This window comes from Delphinus delphis, chromosome 20 (assembly GCF_949987515.2).
Source record: "Delphinus delphis chromosome 20, mDelDel1.2, whole genome shotgun sequence".
NCBI lineage: Eukaryota > Metazoa > Chordata > Mammalia > Artiodactyla > Delphinidae > Delphinus > Delphinus delphis.
Window position 1 is genome coordinate 41,872,845 of NC_082702.1, and position 19,444 is coordinate 41,892,288.

General features: G+C 39.6%; 1 protein-coding gene across 1 annotated transcript in view; it reads left to right on the forward strand.

Annotated features, from left to right (window-relative positions):
* Positions 1-19,444, forward strand: part of UTP4 (UTP4 small subunit processome component) — a 32,808-nt gene that overhangs the window by 6,108 nt on the left and 7,256 nt on the right. The window contains exons 4-12 of the mRNA XM_059999337.1: positions 3,645-3,729; positions 5,373-5,462; positions 8,384-8,595; positions 13,726-13,897; positions 14,009-14,100; positions 15,698-15,794; positions 16,574-16,638; positions 17,774-17,896; positions 18,291-18,447. Of these exons, the coding sequence (XP_059855320.1) occupies positions 3,645-3,729; positions 5,373-5,462; positions 8,384-8,595; positions 13,726-13,897; positions 14,009-14,100; positions 15,698-15,794; positions 16,574-16,638; positions 17,774-17,896; positions 18,291-18,447 (1,093 nt within the window). The remainder of the gene's footprint in view (positions 1-3,644; positions 3,730-5,372; positions 5,463-8,383; positions 8,596-13,725; positions 13,898-14,008; positions 14,101-15,697; positions 15,795-16,573; positions 16,639-17,773; positions 17,897-18,290; positions 18,448-19,444) is intronic.

Below are 19,444 nucleotides of genomic sequence, written 5' to 3' on the forward strand. Positions count from 1 at the left end.
GGGGACTTTAATACCTCATTTACACCAATGGACAGATCATCCAAAATGAAAATAAATAAGGAAACAGAAGCTTTAAATGACACAATAGACCAGATAGATTTAATTGTTATTTATAGGACATTCCATCCAAAAACAGCAGATTACACTTTCTTCTCAAGTGCACACGGAACATTCTCCAGGATAGATCACATCTTGGGTCACAAATCAAGCCTCAGTAAATTTAAGAAACTTGAAATCATATCAAGCGTCTTTTCTGACCACAATGCTATGAGATTAGAAATAAATTACAGGGAAAAAAACGTAAAAAACACAAACACATGGAGGCTAAACAATATGTTACTAAATAACCAAGAGATCACTGAAGAAATCAAAGAGGAAATCAAAAAATATCTAGAGACAAATGACAATGAAAACACGACGATCCAAAACCTATGGGATGCAGCAAAAGCAGTTCTAAGAGGGAAGTTTATAGCTATACGAGTCTACCTCAAGAAACAAGAAAAATCTCAAATAAACAATCTAACCTTACACCTAAAGGAAGTAGAGAAAGAAGAACAAACATAACCCAAAGTTAGCAGAAGGAAAGAAATCATAAAGATCAGAGCAGAAATAAATGAAATAGAAACAAAGAAAACAATAGCAAAGATCAATAAAACTAAAAGCTGGTTCTTTGAGAAGATAAACAAAATTGATAAACCATTAGCCAGACTCATCAAGAAGAGGGAGAGGACTCAAATCAATAAAATTAGAAATGAAAAAGGAGACGTTACAACAGACATCACAGAAATACAAAGCATCCTAAGAGACTACTACAAGCAACTCTATGCCAATAAAATGGACAACCTGGAAGAAATGGACAATTTCTTAGGTATAGTCTCCAAGACTGAACCAGGAAGAAATAGAAAATATGAACAGACCAGTCACAAGTAATGAAATTGAAACTGTGATTAAAAATCTTCCAACAAACAAAAGTCCAGGACCAGATGGCTTCACAGGTGAATTCTATCAAACGTTTAGAGAAGAGCTAACACCCATCCTTCTCAAACTCTTCCAAAAAATTGCAGAGGAAGGAACACTCCCAAACTCATTCTATGAGGCCACCATCACCCTGATACCAAAACCAGACAAAGATACTACAAAAAAAGAAAATTACAAACCAATATCACTGATGAATATATATGTAAAAATCCTCAACAAAATACTAGCAAACAGAATCCAACAGCACATTAAAAGGATCATACACCATGATCAAGTGGTATTTATCCCAGGGATGCAAGGATTCTTCAATATATGCAAATCAATCAATGTGATACACCATATTAACAAATTAAAGCAGAAAAACCATAGGATCATCTCAATAGATGCAGAAAGATCTTTTGACAAAATTCAACACCCATTTATGATAAAAACTCTCCAGAAAGTGAGAATAGAGGGAACCTACCTCAACATAATAAAGGCCATATACACCCACAGCAAACATCATTCTCAATGGTGAAAAACTGAAAGCATTTCCTCTAAGGTCAGGAACAAGACAAGGATGTGCACTCTCACCACTATTATTCAACATAGTGTTGCAAGTCCTAGCCTCGGCAATCAGAGAAGAAAAATAAAAGGAACAAATTGGAAAAGAAGAAGTAAAACTGTCACTGTTTGCAGATGACATGATACTATACATAGAGAATCCAAAAGATGCCACCAGAAAACTACTAGAGCTAATCAATGAATTTGGTAAAGTTGCAGGATACAAAATTAATGCACAGAAATCTCTTGCATTCCTATACACTAATGAAGAATTTGAAAGAGAAATTAAGGAAACACTCCCATTTACCATTGCAACACAAAGAATAAAATACCTAGGTATAAACCTACCTAGAGAGACAAACGACCTGTATGCAGAAAACTATTAAGACACTGATGAAAGAAATTAAAGATGATACCAACAGATGGAGAGATATACTGTGTTCTTGGATCGGAAGAATCAATATGGTGAAAATGACTATATTACCCAAAGCAATCTACAGATTCAATGCAATCCCTATCGAATTACCAATGGCATTTTTTACAGAACTAGAACAAAAAATCTTAAAATTTGTATGGAGACACAAAAGACCCCGAATAGCCAAAGCAGTCTTGAGGGAAAAAAATGGAGCTGGAGGAATCAGACTCCCTGACTTCAGACTATACTGTAAAGCTACAATAATCAAGACAGTATGGTACTGGCACAGAAACAGAAACATAGATCAATGGAACAAGATAGAAAGCCCAGAGATAAACCCACGCACCTATGGTCAACTAATCTATGACAAAGGAGGCAAGGATATACAATGGAGAGACAGTCTCTTCAATAAGTGGTGTTGGGAAAACAGGACAGCTACATGTAAAAAAATGAAATTAGAACACTCCCTAACACCATACACAAAAATAAACTCAAAATGGATTAGAGACCTGTATGTAAGACTGGACACTATAAAACTCTTAAAGGAAAACATAGGAAGAACACTTTGACATAAATAACAGCAAGATCTTTTTTGATCCACCTCCTAGAGTAATGGAAATAAAACCAAAAATAAACAAATGGGACCTAATGAAACTTCAAAGCTTTTGCCCAGCAAAGGAAACCATAAACAAGACAAAAAGACAACCCTCAGAATGGGAGAAAATATTTGCAAAAGAATAAATGGACAAAGAATTAATATCCAAAATATATAAACAGCTCATGCAGCTCAATGTTAAAAATATAAACAACCCGATCCAAAAATGGGCAGAAGACCTAAATAGACATTTCTCCAAAGAAGACATACAGATGGCCAAGAATCACATGGAAAGCTGCTCAACATCACTAATTATTAGAGAAATGCAGATCAAGACTACAATGAGGTATCACCTCACACCAGTTAGAATGGGCTTCATCAGAAAATCTACAAACAAATGCTGGAGAGGGTGTGGAGAAAAGGAACCCTCTTGCACTGTTGGTGGGAATGTATATTGATACAGCCACTATGGAGAACAGTATGGAGGTTCCTTAAAAAACTAAAAATAGAGCTACCATATGATCCTACAATCCCACTGCTGGGCATATATACCCAGAGAAAACCATAATTCAAAAAGACACATGTACCCCAATGTTCATTGCAGCACTATTTACAATAGCCAGGTCATGGAAGCAACCTAAATGTCCATCGACAGACAAATGGATAAAGAAAATGTGGTACATATAGACAATGGAAAGACTCCCCCCCCCCCATTCTTACCAGTAGACTGGGTACTTGCAGAGATTTAGTTTTTTGTGATGGATTTATGATTTTTTTAAAATTTGTACTATTTTGTAATACCTTGACGTATCTCCATTTAGGTGACACAGTTAATGGGTCTTTTATTTAGGCCATGGGTGTCCAGCAGAGACATGCTATGAAATCCTGTTTCTCCTCCATGTCCTATTCAGGAATTGTGCCCCTAATTGGCCTGCTTTCTGGCTAGGACATGAAGACTGCCAGGAACACACTACCAGTTTCTTGGTACCAGTACTTTTTCCCTCTCACAAACTATTTATCTCTTTCAGAACAAGTGTTAGCTTGAAGGAGGAAATGTATATATTTAGTTCTATAAAATGCTTTCTTTATTTTCTACCCCCTTTTCCATAATAGGTTGGCTGCGAAGATGGATCTGTGAAACTATTTCAGATCACCCCAGACAAAATCCAGTTTGAAAGAAATTTTGATCGTCAGAAAAGTAAGGGTTATTTGTGGTGAGGCAGTGAGTAGTCTTAACAAGAAGTTATATTTCTGTGCCACTGGAGATGGGATATTTTCCCATGGGTCCAGGTAATATTTTATCTATATGCTAACTTTCTGTGAGTGCAGCGTATGTGCTAGATGCTGTCCTTAGCTCAGGTCCTCTCCGTTGTGTAGCATAGCTATGATTGCCTGGTTAAGTAATAATACAGGAAGCTAGCAATCCAAAATAGGAAAGTGAGTGTTTCTGTGTAAATCAGTTTGTTAGTTCTCACTTATTTTTGTGAAGTTTTAACAAATGTGCATAAAGTCTCAGAACTTGGATTTTTCTTTAGGAGCTGTGGTTCTCAGTTCTGCTAGTACTTTCAAGTTGAATGGGGGAATTTTTATAAACAATTGCCTCTGTTCCACCTGGACTGACTGACACTGACATCCAGAACAGAGCCTGGCAAACTATTTCTGTGAAGACACCAGCTAGTAAATATTGTAGGCTTTGCAGGCCCTATAGTCTCTGCCGACTCTTGTCATTATAGCACCGCAGTTGCCCTAGATAATACTTAACAAATGCTCATGGTTATGCTCTGGTAAAACTTCATTTACAAAAACAGGTGGTGACCCCAGTTTGGCCTTTGGGCCATAGTTTGCTGACTCCTTTTCTATTATCCACTTTTTTTTTTTTTAACATCTTTATTGGAGTATAATTGCTTTACAGTGGTGTGTTAGTTTCTGTTTTATAACAAAGTGAATCAGCTATACATATACGTATATCCTCGTATCTCCTCCCTCTTGCGTCTCCCTCCCACCCTCCCTGTCCCACCCTGACTCCTTTTCTAGAGAGTAGTGTCTGATGTGTTCTCTGTATCCAATAGTAATGTTTATCCTCTGCTAATCAGATCCCTGTATTGTTTGTTTTTAATATCTCCTGGGTGTTCTTTTTTTAATTACAAAGGTGATATAATGCTTGGTAAAAATTTCATGCATTTAGGCAAGTGTGAAAGAGAAAATAAGTGTCTCATTTCACTCTGTAGGCAACATTTTGGAATTAATCTGGACTTTTTTGTATATTCAGATAGACAAATACATTCACAGGAGTGCTTGCACTTGTTTTTCAGCTTAGTTTTTCATTTGATGTATCACAGACATCTTTCTGTGTCAGTCATGCCAGTCTGCATGGCATTTCATTTTATGGTGTTCCATAATTTATTTAACCAAACTCCTATTGATGGATATTAATTTTGTTTTTACTACTATAGCCAGTGCTGTAATGAACATTCTTATATACACTTGGGCATTCCTGTAAATATTTCTTTTTTGTTAAATTCCTAGTGCAATTACCATGCCAAATTTGCACGTTTAAATTTTGTTAGGTTACTACCAGATCACCTTCAAAAGGTTGTGCTTATCTACACTCCCATCAACCATTTATCCATTATTAAAAGTAAGTATCAAATATGTCATCGTGGGTCCCAGGGCAAAGTTGTCCCTCACCTGTTATAAAACAGTCCTTCGCAAGAGCGCAGTAGATGAACTTTAAGACTATAGAACGCTAGCCCTGTAGCTGTTTGTGGAAGGAGAACTCAGTTACCCTTTGCTGTATATTTATGTGTATGTCACTTTCTCTTTTGTTGTACAACTCCCAAGGTCGAATCCTGAGCCTCAGCTGGCATCCCGCTGGTACACACATTGCAGCTGGCTCCATAGACTACATTAGTGTGTTTGATGTCAAATCAGGTGACTGTTTTTCTCAGTTCATTTGGGGTGTGGGTCTTGTTTGTCAGAGCCACATTTCTGGGTTTCCAAGAGCTTGTGACCTTATGCTTTCATGAACCTTCTGAGATGTCACCATGAATTTCACTTCTTTCTTGGATTACTACTGCTGCTTTTAGGGGAATCTTGGTTCTTCAGTGGAATACAGTATTTTTCATCATAAGAATTCACACTAAAATTTGCCCTCAACCAGTGAGACATTTACTATGAGCAATCAGTAGAATACCTATTTATATATACCAGTTCTTTGTAAAAGTGGGTGTCTGTAGTTGAGGAATGTAAGATCTTGGTAACATAGTTGGTGAGACTTGAGATCAGAAAGATAGAGAACAACGTGCTTCCTCTGTCCTTGGCCTAGAGAATTGGCTGATGGATTCCTTCAGTGAGGAGACTGACTTCAACTTGCTAGGTGGCTGTGTCTACTCCCCGCTAAGATGAGAGGAAACACAGGGCAGACACGTTGCCTTTTTCTTTTTCCTTAGTGCTTGAGCAAGTTTTTTATTATCAGTTATATATGCATATAGTCAAAGAATTCCTTAAGGCTTGTTACAAAAAAGCAGGAGTCCCCCTATATCCCTTCTCCCACTCCTCAAAGGCAGCCACCTGCAACTCTTAGCTAATTCTTTTGGTATTTATCTTTATGCTATACATAGTATGCTTAAAATGCTTTATTTTTTTCAGTTTTAGCCTATTATTTATTGACTTCCACAATTTAACCCTCTTTCTCTGCCCTTTGCCACATGTAGCAATATTTCCTCCTGATCCTCCCAGTATGGTTATGTTCTAACTTTGTTCAGATTAGCAGTTGATGTTTTTATTCTTAGACTATATACATACAACTTGCATAGTAAATTTCTTTTCCTTTCCTGTATGCTTTTTGTTAATGCTGAGTGTCTGTCTCTGTCTCTCTCTTTTGTGTGTGTGAGATTGAGATATATATATATATATATCACTAATTCATCTCCACATTCTTCCAGTTGTATGATTTAGGTTCAGCTACATCTGGGTTTTTTTTTCTGGTTTTTTGTTGTTGTTGTTAGTTTGTTTTGGGTTTTTTTGCGGGATCTTAGTTCCCCCACCAGGAATTGAACCTGGGCCCCTGCAGTGAAAGTGCCAAGTTCTAACCACTGGATCGCCAGGGAATTCCCACATCTGGTTTTCTTTCTATCACTTTTATCTCCTTGAAGGTTTCTCTCCCAGAGCCTTCTGCCCTGCTCCAGCTTAGTGGAGCCAGTTTCTGGGCCTACTGCACAACTCTGAGATCTTGAACTCTGGTTTTTCAACCATTCTGGAGATCCCCTTTGCTTTATTCTCCAGTAGAGTTCCCTGTTGCCAAGTCATTCATTTTCGTAGTTTATCACTTTGTTTGATGGATCCTGAGAAAGGGTTTCTGAGAAAGAATTCTAGTTGGAAATTATTTTTCCTTAGAATTTTGAAGCTGTGGTTCCACTGTCGTCCAGCTTCTAGTATTGTTATGGACTCTGATGCCTTTCTGAGAGTAGATCCTTTTTGTAGGTTTTTGTGGTTGGTTTTTCCTGGGAGCTTTTAAGATCTTCCCTTTATCTTTACTGTTCTGAAATGTAATAATTATGTTTTTTGTTGTGTGGATCTGTTAACATCCATTGTATTGGACAACTTGGTAGGTTCCTTTAATCCAAAAACCCATGTTTTTCATTTCTGAGGAAAATTCTTATAATTATTTTGTAAAGGAGTTTCTTTCCATTTTCTCCTTTCTGGAATTTTATTACTGGAATGTTGCCTCTTCTAATTTTCTTTCTTTCTTTTTTTCTTTTTCCCCCTTGTTATTTTTCATCTCTAACTTCTTACTTTGCTTCCTGGGAGAGTTTGTCATTTTTATCTTTCAGTCCTTTTATTGAGGTTCTCATTTCTGCCATTCATTTCCAGAGTTCTTTTTTGTTTCCTGAATGTTCTTTTTTACAGCATTCTCTTTTTGTTTCATTATACAGTATACTAACTCTTCTCCAAGACTATTCATGGTAATAGCTGTGAAGTGTTCTTCGCCCTGGCTTTTTCCCACCTTGTTGTTTATTTTTTTCTGGTCCTATGTTGGGCCTCTGCCTTTCATATTGAGGCTTTCCTCCCGTGTCTAGAGGTTCCTTTCATCACCACACGAATGAATGGTGCTGATCACATCTGAGCTTCATTGAGGAATGGTCTGGCTGGACTGTTAGCTTGGGGATGCTCTCAAGACAGGCTCTTTAGATCTTTTCTCTTGTGCTGGTCATATTTCTCAGAACTGTTTTTTGTTCTCCTGCCTGGTGACAACAAGCCCAGCCATCAGCATTCTAAGAAGAAAGCTGGTGTTCTCAATACAGAGTTATAACATTTCACTTAATCTGTGTTCCATGCATCACCTCTGTTTCCAGACTATCTGGAGTCACCAGTTGCTGAGTCTTCTGAGGATTCCATGGTATAAATCAGGTGGTTTCTTGGCTTTTCCTATTGCGGATTTGGGACTTAGTTTTAGGGTTCTACTAAGTCGGTTACTACTCCATGTCTGCTTTCCAGTTCCCCAAATTTTGGCACTATTGTCTTCTCTCCCTTTCTCATGGGGATTTGGAAGGGAGCAGAGTGTAATGTGTGTGTGCAGTTGGCTGCTTTTCAGTGAAGCCTCAAATGTCTCGTTTCCATTTCACCTCTCCACCAAAAATTCCTTTTGTCTGCAACCCCCACCACCACCGCTGCCCTCCTTCTTCAGGGAACCATTTTGGTGTTCCAAAACTGAGTTCACCATAACCACTGTTTACCGGCTGTCTGTGGTCTGTGCTCAGGCAGCTGACTTACCAGATGCCTACCACAGGCAGCTTCTGAAGACTGAGGAGAAATAAGTGCCATTCACATGCGGGCTTTGCTTTCTTTTTCAGGAAGTGCTATTCATAAGATGCTTGTGGATAGGCAGTATATGGGTGTGTCTAAGCGGAAGTGTATCATATGGGGCGTGGCCTTCCTGTCTGATGGCACCGTCATAAGCGTGGACTCTGCTGGGAAGGTGCAGTTCTGGGACTCAGCTACCGGTACCCTTGTAAAGAATCATCTCATCGCAAATACTGACGTGCAGTCCATTGCCATATCTGATGTGAGTATAGTCCCTGTTTGAGCAGTTCCTGTACAACCTGGGGCATGAGTAGAGAAGGCCCTGTCAGTGGTGTGCCACAGACACTGTTCCCTAATCCTGAATGTTGTAGTGGAGGAAGATTGAGTTTAGGACAATGCATCTGAAAACCCACACAGTTTTCCTGAACACTTATTCTCCAACAGTTAGTTAGAGAATATTCTCTAAACGATTAGTTAGCAGAGAGGTTTTCTTCAGACACTCCCTGTCCCCAGTTAACCCCGTCTGATTGTAGATAGGGCACAAGTATTCTAGAAGAATCTTCTATTTCCTCTCTCTGCCTGAGTGTTCTGCTTCCTATCTTGGAACATTAGAAGGTAATTTTATAGTGATTTCGACACTACTGATTTTTCTCCTGTTTGTATAGGAGTTAAAGCAGGTTTGTATTGAACATGTGTGCCTCTTGCCATCTTGTAACATGAATTCTTAATCAGAAGCCTTTGGAGGGCTTCCCTGGTGGCACAGTGGTTGAGAGTCCGCCTGCCGATGCAGGGGACATGGGTTCGTGCCCCGGTCTGGGAAGATCCCACATGCCGCGGAGCGGCTGGGCCCGTGAGCCATGGCCGCTGAGCCTGCGCGTCCGGAGCCTGTGCTCCGCAACGGGAGAGGCCAACAGTGAGAGGCCCACGTACCGCAAAAAAAAAAAAAAAAGTAAAAAAAAAGAGAAACCTTTGGATATTTTAGCAATGAGGCACAGGAAGTGATTTTGAGGTTTGTTTTTTTTTTTAATGTTTATTGGAGTATAGTTGATTTACAATGTTGTGTTAGTTTCTGCTGTACAACAAAGTGAATCCATTATACATACACATATATCCATTCTTTTTTATTCTTTTCCCATATAAGTCATTACAGAGTATTGAGTAGAGTTTCCTATGCTATACACGAGGTCCTTATTAGTTATCTGTTTTATATATAGTAGTGTGTCTACGTCAATCCCAATCTCCCAATTTATCATCCCCACTCCCGCTTCTCTCCCCACCCCGTAACCATAAATTTGTTTTCTACATCTGTGACTTTGTTTCTGTTTTGTAAATAAGTTCATTTGTAACATTTTTTTAGATTCCACATGTAAGCGATATTATATATTTGTCTCTCTGTCTGAGCTTTGAGGTTTGTTGACTAGATCTTTTATCTTTACGTAATTAGTTTGAGTGTTGTTTTCTTACTTAAGTGTGTCTAGTGTAGAGATCACTCCTGCTTTCTTTTCTTGCCTATAAAATGTTCCTATCCCATTCCACAGTTTTTCCATGAGAACAATTTGTTAGTGCTAAAGCCCTATAAAACATGTAGATGTCACATATAAACTATAATAGAAGTCAAGGTTTAAGTGAGTGGAAGGAATTCTCCTTTTAAAATAGAGTTTTGATCCAAAATGGTTGTAATTATTAGATAGTAAGACTTAATTATTCAATTTAGTAGTATTTAAAGTGTAATTATTTAAGGATTATGCACCTGTTCAAAGACCAGAGAAGATGTATATTTATTGCTATGGAACAATTTCCAGGATATATTGTTAAGGAGAAAAAGTAGAACAGTATTACAGTGTATAGTATAGTATATAATAGTGTAGTAAGGAAAGGTAGAGCAGATTTATATATTAGATATTTATATATGAGATATTCTAGGACTTCCCGGGTGGTCCAGTGGTTAAGACTCAGCACTTCCATTGCAGGGGATGTGGGTTCAATCCCTGGTCAGGGAACTAAGATCCTGCATGCTGTGTGGCATGGCTAAAAAAAAAGAGAAAAGAAAAGAAACAGATATTCTATGTGTATACAGTTTTGCTAGTATATACATAGAATATCTCTGGAAATATTGAAAATGCAAATAATGACAGTTTCTGGAAGAAAGTTTTTGGGGGGTAGGTGGAAGACAGGTGTAACTTGTACTGTGTACCACTTTATACTGTCTGATCTTCTACCTTGTGCCTATATTACTCTATTGCATTAAGTCTTAGATACAAATGATTGTAACATGTCATAATTTTGTTATCATGGGAAAGAAGAAATACTTTTATTAAACTATGACAGAGTGGTTTTTTAAATGTAAAATTCACATTTTATAAGCACATAATATAAGCTTTTATAATATAAACTGACACAATGCTTTTTTAAACATAAAATTTATATTTTACTTACTGAAGAGCTTCTTGAGACTTAAACAGAAAATTTCTGTTATATGACTCTTACGCATATATAAACAGGAAAGTATGTGTGAAATAAAATGATAAGGGTATTCCTAGAACTTCTTCACGTTCAGAGTTGGACTCTGAATCACTTGAACTCAGTTATTGGGGTCCATGTTTCTCACACATGCCTCCCAGCCATCCACAGTGTTGGTAGAAGATGATCCAATATAGTCCCAAGATTTTCTTTTAGGCTTTTGACAACTGTTCTGCAAGTTGTTTTTGTTTTGTTTTGTTTTATTATTATTTGGCTGTATCGGGTCTTAGTTGCTGCCTGTGGGATCTTCATCATGGTCTGCGGGATCTTTCCTTGAGGCGCGTGGGATCTTTCCTTGCAGCACACAGGCTCTTCATTGTGGCGTGCAGGCTTCTCTAGTTGCGGTGCGGGCTTCTCTCCAGTTGTGGCGCGTGGGCTTTGTTGCCCCACGGCATGTGAGATCTTAGTTCCCCAGCCAGGGATCAAACCGCGTCCCCTGCATTGGAAGGTGGATTCGTAACCACTGGGCCACGAGGGAAATCCGTATTCTGCAAGTTTTGACGTTCATTCTTTATCTGAAGATGTCACATAACACAGATTGACAGATATAAATATTTTGATATCAGAGATGTTAAGATGTGAGAAAATGTGTGCCTGAGAAGCAAGGGATTGTGGTACTTTTTTTTTTTTTTTTTCAATTGAAACGTGCAATTGTACAAATTCCAGTCCTCAAAAATGCTTATCACAAACTCTGGAGTTGGGCAGAGTTGGGTTTGAATCCCAGTCATACCACTTAATAGCTACGTGTCTTCCTTGGGCAAGGTACTTCTAAGTCTCAGTTTCTTCCTCTGTGAGAACAAGGAGGTTAGTAATACATGCTGCATGGCGTCTGAGGAAAGATTAAATGGGTTGTGCTTGTAAAGTGCTAAGTAGAGTGTCTGGCACAGCGAGTGTGCTATTGCCATTTTCACATCTCTTTTGACACCAGTCCTAATTTCAAGGCTTTTCTCCATACTCTCTTGCCAGAACAGATGGTTATATTTAGATTTCTTTTCAGTGGTTTCTCATTGACTAAAGAGTGAATTGTGGCAAACACCCAGTCCTTTGATCTTCTTAGAAGCCTTTCACCTCCATCAAGTAGGCAAGTACTGATTCCTTTAGGGAGTTGTAGGGAACATTTGCCTTCATTTAGAGGTCAGTCCTGAGATTTTGTGTTCCCTGTGAAGCAGTCACTCTTTGATTAAGTTAGTGTGTGTGTGCGCATGTGTGTGCACATGTGTGTGCGCGCGCGTGCGTGCACTTGCGCACCCCCCAGGTCTGTTTTTCCCTTGCTTCATTCCTGTTGCACCCCAAGAGAGCCCTTTTCTTTTGTTTGCTTTTCAGTTCTTTTATGATTCCACCTCAGGGAAAGAGAATGTGGAGTGAGAGGCCTCCCTTCCCAGTTCTTCTCCGTAGGTAGTACTTTGAGCAAACAGCCACTTGAACTGTTTAGTGGAGGTGATGGAGAGAGCGAGTGAATTCCTAAGCAGCTCAGTATTTCCACTTTTGCCTTAGGCTAATGGTTTTCAAATAGTATCCTTAGAGGAGGTGAGGGAGAGGCCTGTGCCCGGAGCAAAGGCTTTGGCGGTAGATACACGTCTGTAAACTAACAGACAGGTAAACTCCTGAAGTTCGTTTCCTTATCTGTGTAAAGGGCTATTAAATGATGATTGGGGGGAAAAAGGGTAAAATCATAATTCATCCAAACATGAAATGGAAGTATGTCAGAGATTTTCTGTAACTCATTAACTAATGAGGGAACCAGTAAGTTACAAGCAGTTCTAAGGGAGAAATCAAAAAACACAGTTATGTAAGGCCATCAGGAATGCTGAAATGATTTACAAATTGTTGCAGGACTCAGTGTCCACAGGACAATCATCAGCTGCATTCTACAGAGCAAAGTTCTTTTGCATCTCTATGCAAGAGAATCTTTTGCATCACTCTCAGTTTTTTTTACAATTTATGGAGTTGTAAAGTAGCTCTAGGACAATCAGAGGGCTCACCAGCCAAGGACACCAGTACTTGTTATGCTCATTTCAGTCTTTTATAATTTCTCCTGATAGGACAGATGATACTTAACCTTGCAGGTTATTGAAGGATTAGAGATGATATGACATACAACGTTCCTAGCACAGTCAGTGTGTAGTTGATGGCAGCTACATGCTCACATGTGTGCAGACATCTCACTTTTCTTGACTTCTCACCTACTCTTTACACCGTTTGATTGGTTATCTACTGATCCAGGTTTCTGATTTTTCTCAGTACCCTATCAAGCCTCCTGTTTTGTTTTCTTACTCAAAGTTATGTGCATTTTTAAAAATGAGTTAAAATGAAAATGGTTTTGAGATTATAGAGGAATTCTAAAAAGTAGTTGTAGACACAGTAAGACCTTTTAAAACTAACAGAAATCCTCGTGCTCAACATGCTGACAAGAGAGAGCCTTAAACTGGGGACCAGGGAACCTGCATCTTCGTGATATTGATCAGGCCACTTCCCCTCCTCAGCCCACCCTCTCTTCATCTCTAAAAAGAGGACAGTGAATTTTAGGGTTTTCTAAGCTTCAGTCTTTTGACTGCCAGTTTTGCGACCCCTCCCCTTTCCCCAATATTGTTACTATTCTAATGAGGTCGGGTTTGCATTATATGAAAGCACGCTAACAGTTTGAAGTACTTACTGTTAATTTTGTCAGTAGGGGGCGCTTTGTTACCTATGCGCGAACTTGCTCCCCTGATGGAATTGTTAGCTTCTGGAGGAAAAAGACCCCTGCAACCTCCCTTCAATTCTGGGCATAGGTTTTCCCCCTAAGCTGCCCAGACAGAAAACCTCGGGGAATATTTTAAAAACTGGGCCCTGTTTTGCTCAAATGTACCTCCCTAATGATTTACTTTCTCAGCAAGAAGACAGTTTCGTGGTGGGCACAGCCGAGGGGACAGTGTTCCATTTTCAGCTGGTCTCTGTGACTTCCAACAGCAGTGAGAAGCAGTGGGTGCGGACAAAGCCATTTCAGCATCACACTCATGACGTGCGAGCCGTGGCCCACAGCCCCATAGCACTGATATCTGGAGGTGGGTTTCAGTCTTGGCCGGGACTGCTTCATTACTTTGCCCAGCTGTGGTTATTTTCATGTGGGACTTTTTCTAATTCCAATATTTTTTCTCCTCTCCCTCCTGCTCCAGGCACAGACACCCACTTAGTCATTCGTCCTCTCATGGAGAAGGTGGAGGTAAAGAATTATGATGCTGCTCTCCGAAAAATCACTTTTCCCCATGTAAGTATCATCCTCTAATGCCCACCATGCCCTCATCTCCCGGTCTGCCTGTCCCATAAGACAGCACAGCTCACTCTTCTTTGGCAGATCTGTTGGCCTTCTGTAGTTACCTTCTTCTTCTTTCTTCCTTTTCTTTCTAAGGCAAGCCTCTGGCAAAGATGTTTACAGGGGCCAAGAGATTTACAGCAGCATTCGTAGTTCAGTTTCTGGGGAAATCATTCCCTTTTCCCAGTAGGTGTGGTTTATGGGGATTTTGTTTGTTATTAATTTTTTAAAATAAATTTATTTATTTTATTTATTTTTGGCTGCATTGGGTCTTCGTTGCTGCGCACGGGCTTCCTCTAGTTGTGGCGAGCAGGGGCTACTCTTTGTTGCGGTGCGCGGGCTTCTCATTGTGATGGCTTCTCTTGTCGCAGAGCATGGGCTCCAGGTGCATGAGCTTCAGTAGTTGTGGCACGCAGGCTCAGTAGTTGTGGCTCATGGGCTCTAGAGCACAGGCTCAGTAGTTGTGGCACATGGACTTAGTTGCTCCGCGGCATGTGGAATCCTCCTGGACCAGGGCTCGAACCCGTGTCCCCTGCATTGGCAGGCAGATTCTCAACCACTGTACCACCAGGGAAGCCCAAGGCTGGACTTTTTATTATTCTGGGTGGGAGCAGGAGAATCCAGGCTTCCAGTGTTCCTTTCTAGGTAAATCAGTCATCTTTCCAGGCTAGAAACTCTTCTTCCCACTACCTACTTCTACATTCCATTCAACCAGTAAACCTTACTGAGTCTACCTCCTCGTTCTCTCTTGAATCTAGCCATTTCTCTTTGTCTACACTGCCATTAACCTAGTTTGGGTCAGTGTCGTTTCTCCTCTGGATTTCTTTACAGTAGTTTGTTAACAATCTCCTTTTATTTAGATTTGTGTCATTCTGGCCTGTTCTCCATTGATGCGTTCAAAAAGCAACTTTGTTCATCCCTCCATGCTTAAATGCCTTTGTTGGTCATTGTTGTCCTCAGCGTAAAGACCTAATTCCTTAGCATGGCTTATGAAACCTGTCTTGATCCGGAGAAGACAGCCTCTTCCCTCACCTCTGTTCTCACACACTTACATTACCCCCACCGCCATCTGCACTCAGTCTGGCAGTTCTGAAAGACTCCTTTTTATTCCCTCTCATTCTCTCTTCCCTTTGAGCTATTTCTTGTGCCATCCCTCTGCTTGGAACGTCCTGCCCTACCTTCTTTGCCTGAGTACTCTTTACCAGTGAGCCTCATCTGGGCTCCTGTCTTTACTGTCATGAGGCCTTTCTACTTTTTTTCATTACATACTGTGCTTAGCCATGTTAAAATTCTTTGCACACTTAATGTAATTGCCTGTTTAATTTTATGTCAACCCTTTAAACTGTAAGCTTGAGAGCAGTAGCTAGGTTTTTATTTACCACTATGCTTTTAGATCCTAGGACAGTGCCTGGCGAATGGTAGTACTTAGGAAATATTTATCAAGTAAATGGATTTTAACGGTAAAAAATGTTCTGAGGTGTTGCTGCTGTATCCAGTACTGAGGCAATAGATGACTCCGGCTTGTTTATGTGTTTTTGATTCTTGGATACAGCGACGTCTCGTTTCCTGTGCAAAAAAGAAGCAGCTTCTCCTCTTCCAGTTTGCTCATCACTTGGAACTTTGGCGACTGGGATCCACAGTTGCAACAGGTAAGATGGAAGAAAGTTTTTTTCCAATGAGAAAACTGGAGGTAGAAGCCAGAAATGGCAGTTGAAATTCTGCTTGTGGAAAAATGGAAGTAGGTTTGTCTGTGTCCTTTTGAACTTATGGTTTCCCACCCACTAGATAGAGCAGAGGAGTTCCTCAGAGTGTTAAAATTGTTAGCAGGACACTGAATCATCAGTGAAAAGTTTTCAGTTCAGTATGGTGCACTGCAGGATATAGTGGTCCTGAGGGTAGTGGAATCAAAGTTCTCCCTGGTTAGACTGGGATCAAAACAGGCTGTTGAAAAATGACAAGTTTTAATGTGGGGTCGTGACGGGCCTGCATGAAAAAGAAGGTTGTGCAGATCTTACCAGGGCGACAGCCTCATGGCCTTAAGTATGACATACCTGTTCGGGTCCTGTTGTTTTACAGTAGGTTAGAGGCTTTTGCTTTAGGCTCCAAAATGAACAAATGAAGTTGAAGTCGAGGGCACACAAACTTCACTTCCATCCACCTGCATGCCTGGCTGTGGGGAGTGGCTTCAGAGAAATAGGGGTGTGCCCTAGGCCGTATGCAGGGCACCCAGGTAGAAGCTAAGAAAGTGCTCACTGCTTTCCTCTTCGTATACATACCCCCAGAAAACTGTAAGCTTACTACATCAGACGTTTTTCTGATTTCCCAGTGATAGAGATTTCTTTCTACCCAGGAATGACTTTTTAGTAGAAAAAATGTATGAATAACCTTTCTTTGGGAAGAAAAATGTCAGGGATATTTCTTGTTCCAGGAAAGAATGGGGATACACTTCCACTCTCTAAAAATGCAGATCACTTACTTCACCTCAAGACAAAGGTAAAGAAATTTAACTGTGTGTTCAGACTCTGAAATCCAGAACATTTTTCTCATTCTGAATTTTGAGGGTTTCTTAGTTGACATCATAAACTGTTTCAAATCTAAAATTATTTGAATGAAGTACTATGTCAAAAGAGCTGGGTTTCCTATGATTGTAAGTCAGGCATTCAGAATTTATTGGATGAATGAATACAAGAAATTCGTTTTTCTTCTTTTGGTATTATTATGAAAATAACATGCATAGTTTTTAAAAATTCAAATAATGCAAAAGAGGATGCAATGAAAAATGAACCTCTTTCTTACCCCCACCCCGCCAGAGATGATCACTGCCAGTGGTTTCTTATATATTCTTCCAGAAAAAATTTTCACCCATGCGTGCATGTGTATACATCCTTTCTTTCTCCAATAATGGGACTATACTATACAAACGGCTTTGTCTTCCTTTTTAAAAATCTTTATTTTAATTGCACAAATAATTTGTGAATACAGTCTCACTATGAAGAATTCAAACAATATTGATAATTTATACCCTTGCCCCGCTCTTTAATACTAGTCCCCTCTCCTGCAATAATTACTGTTAATTGATTAGCTGTATACCCTTCTAGATCTTTTTCTGTGTGTGAGAATATGTATGTGTGTATACATACATACTTACATACACTCAGATGTTTTTTGAGTTCTTTGAATTACATAAATGTTACACTAAACTTTTGCGGTGTTACGCAAATTTTTTCACGTAATATTTCTTACAGGTCTTTAAAGCAGGTTGTCATTGACCAAAACAGAAAATCAGTCCCCAAGTCACTGAGCCTCCAAAGCTTCACTGCATTAAATGCCTCCCTGCTCAGGTTTCTAAAGTTAGGGTTTATTATGAAGGTACACATGAAGTATGCGAAGGGCTGAGATAAACTCGTAGTATTCAGAGACCTCTGTTCTGGGTTTTGGAAATCAAAGCCACACCACTTAGATGTTCTACCTTTGAAATAATCATAGTGACACATAGCATATGAGTGTCAGGATTATGTGTCGGTATTGGTGGATACATTCAGAGTGGCAGTAGCTTGAGGATTCATGCTATAGTGAACCTTGTATGAAGTTTTACTTGACTATTTATCCTGCTTCCTAATGTTACCAGGGTCCTGAGAACATTATCTGCAGCTGTATCTCCCCATGTGGAAGTTGGATAGCCTATTCTACAGCTTCTCGGTTTTTTCTTTATCGTTTGAATTATGAACATGACAACATAAACCTCCAAAGGGTAAGGGATAACCCCAAGTCTGGTTGAATAAGAAGAAACCTTATAAGTGGGTGATTTTGTGTGAAGTGGAAACGTCCTGGATATGAATCCTTGTTCCGTGAAAAGCTATTTTGAGAAACCTGTTATAAAACAGTCTCTTATTGCCATTTAAAATTATGTTTTTGGAGGATAGGGAAATGCCAGAAAGTGGCAGTAAATGTTAGGCTTTTGAGGAGATGACAAGGGGGCTGGATAGGTTACAGTAGGCACGTCTGTGTTCCAGGCCCTTGGTTGATTGGCTTCCTTGGAGACAGGAAGCATTCATATGATTTAAGCCTAACTGTGATTATTTTTGATGGGCTGTAGGTCTAACTTCTCTCTGTCTCTCTGATTTTTTGTTACTCGTTCCCCCAAGGTTTCCAAAATGCCAGCGTTCCTTCGCTCTGCCCTTCAGATTTTGTTTTCTGAGGATTCAACGAAGCTCTTTGTGGCATCAAATCAAGGGTCTGTGCATGTCATTCGGCTGCTGGAGGGAAGCTTCAAGCACCTGCATACTTTTCAGCCTCAGTCAGGTGAGAAGTTGGTAATTGGCCATGGGAGAGAGTTATCAGTCTCGATGTTCCTTTTTTTCCATTTAAACCTCAATTGTTGGGGGTTCACTAATGATCTTCTCTGCCCTGCAAAAATTACACATTCACTCACATGTTTGCGATTTAAAGTAGGAGATACCTGGCAAGTGAAAGTGCTCGATGCAATCTGAAGTCTTGCTCACACCTACTCTTTTCTCACTGGGTTTTTGATTCCTTATTTGGGGCCAGAGAAGTTTCATCACCCTTCTTGGAGTTTTGCTAGCAGAGCAAGAAGAAAGTTAAAATCATCTGTAATCCTGACACCCAGAAATAACTACCATTATTATTTTATGTATTTCCAGTAGGTGCTGGTTATGTAGGTATTTTATGGACATGTTAATCTTTTCTGTTGTTTGTTTTTATAATGATGAGCTTATACATACAGTTTCATTACCTGTCCTAATGCTTATAACCACTTTTCCATATGTTTTGAGAACATGAGTATGCATGAATGAGTGACTGTGTATAGATAACAACTGGTGAGTTAACTACTAAGGACTTAGTACCCAATACTTCCCACGGGCCTTTTTCCTTCTCCCTTTTTCTGGCTTGTAGTGACTTCACTGTTATTTAGACTTCATCAGCCTGGAAAATCAACTTTTTAAAATCAACTTAAACTCTCACTGTTCATAAGCTGCCCCAGAAGCAAACAGGAAAAGAAACATACAAATTAGGAGTCAGATGAAGTAAACTGAGAGTATTTATTGAGTACCTGTATATGGTTTTATTATAAAACTTAGATTCTTTACCTTGCATTTAGCACTCCTTTAAAATTGGGCTCTGCATTATGTATATAACTTTATTTCTTCCTCCTATCTCATCTCACTTCCCCTTCTAGTCAGGCTGGTTTCTTCATAGCCCTCAAACCTGTGTATTCCTGTCCTTGTCACTTAGGTCACACTGTTCTCCATCCTTTTCTACCCACCTCGCTCATCCTTTA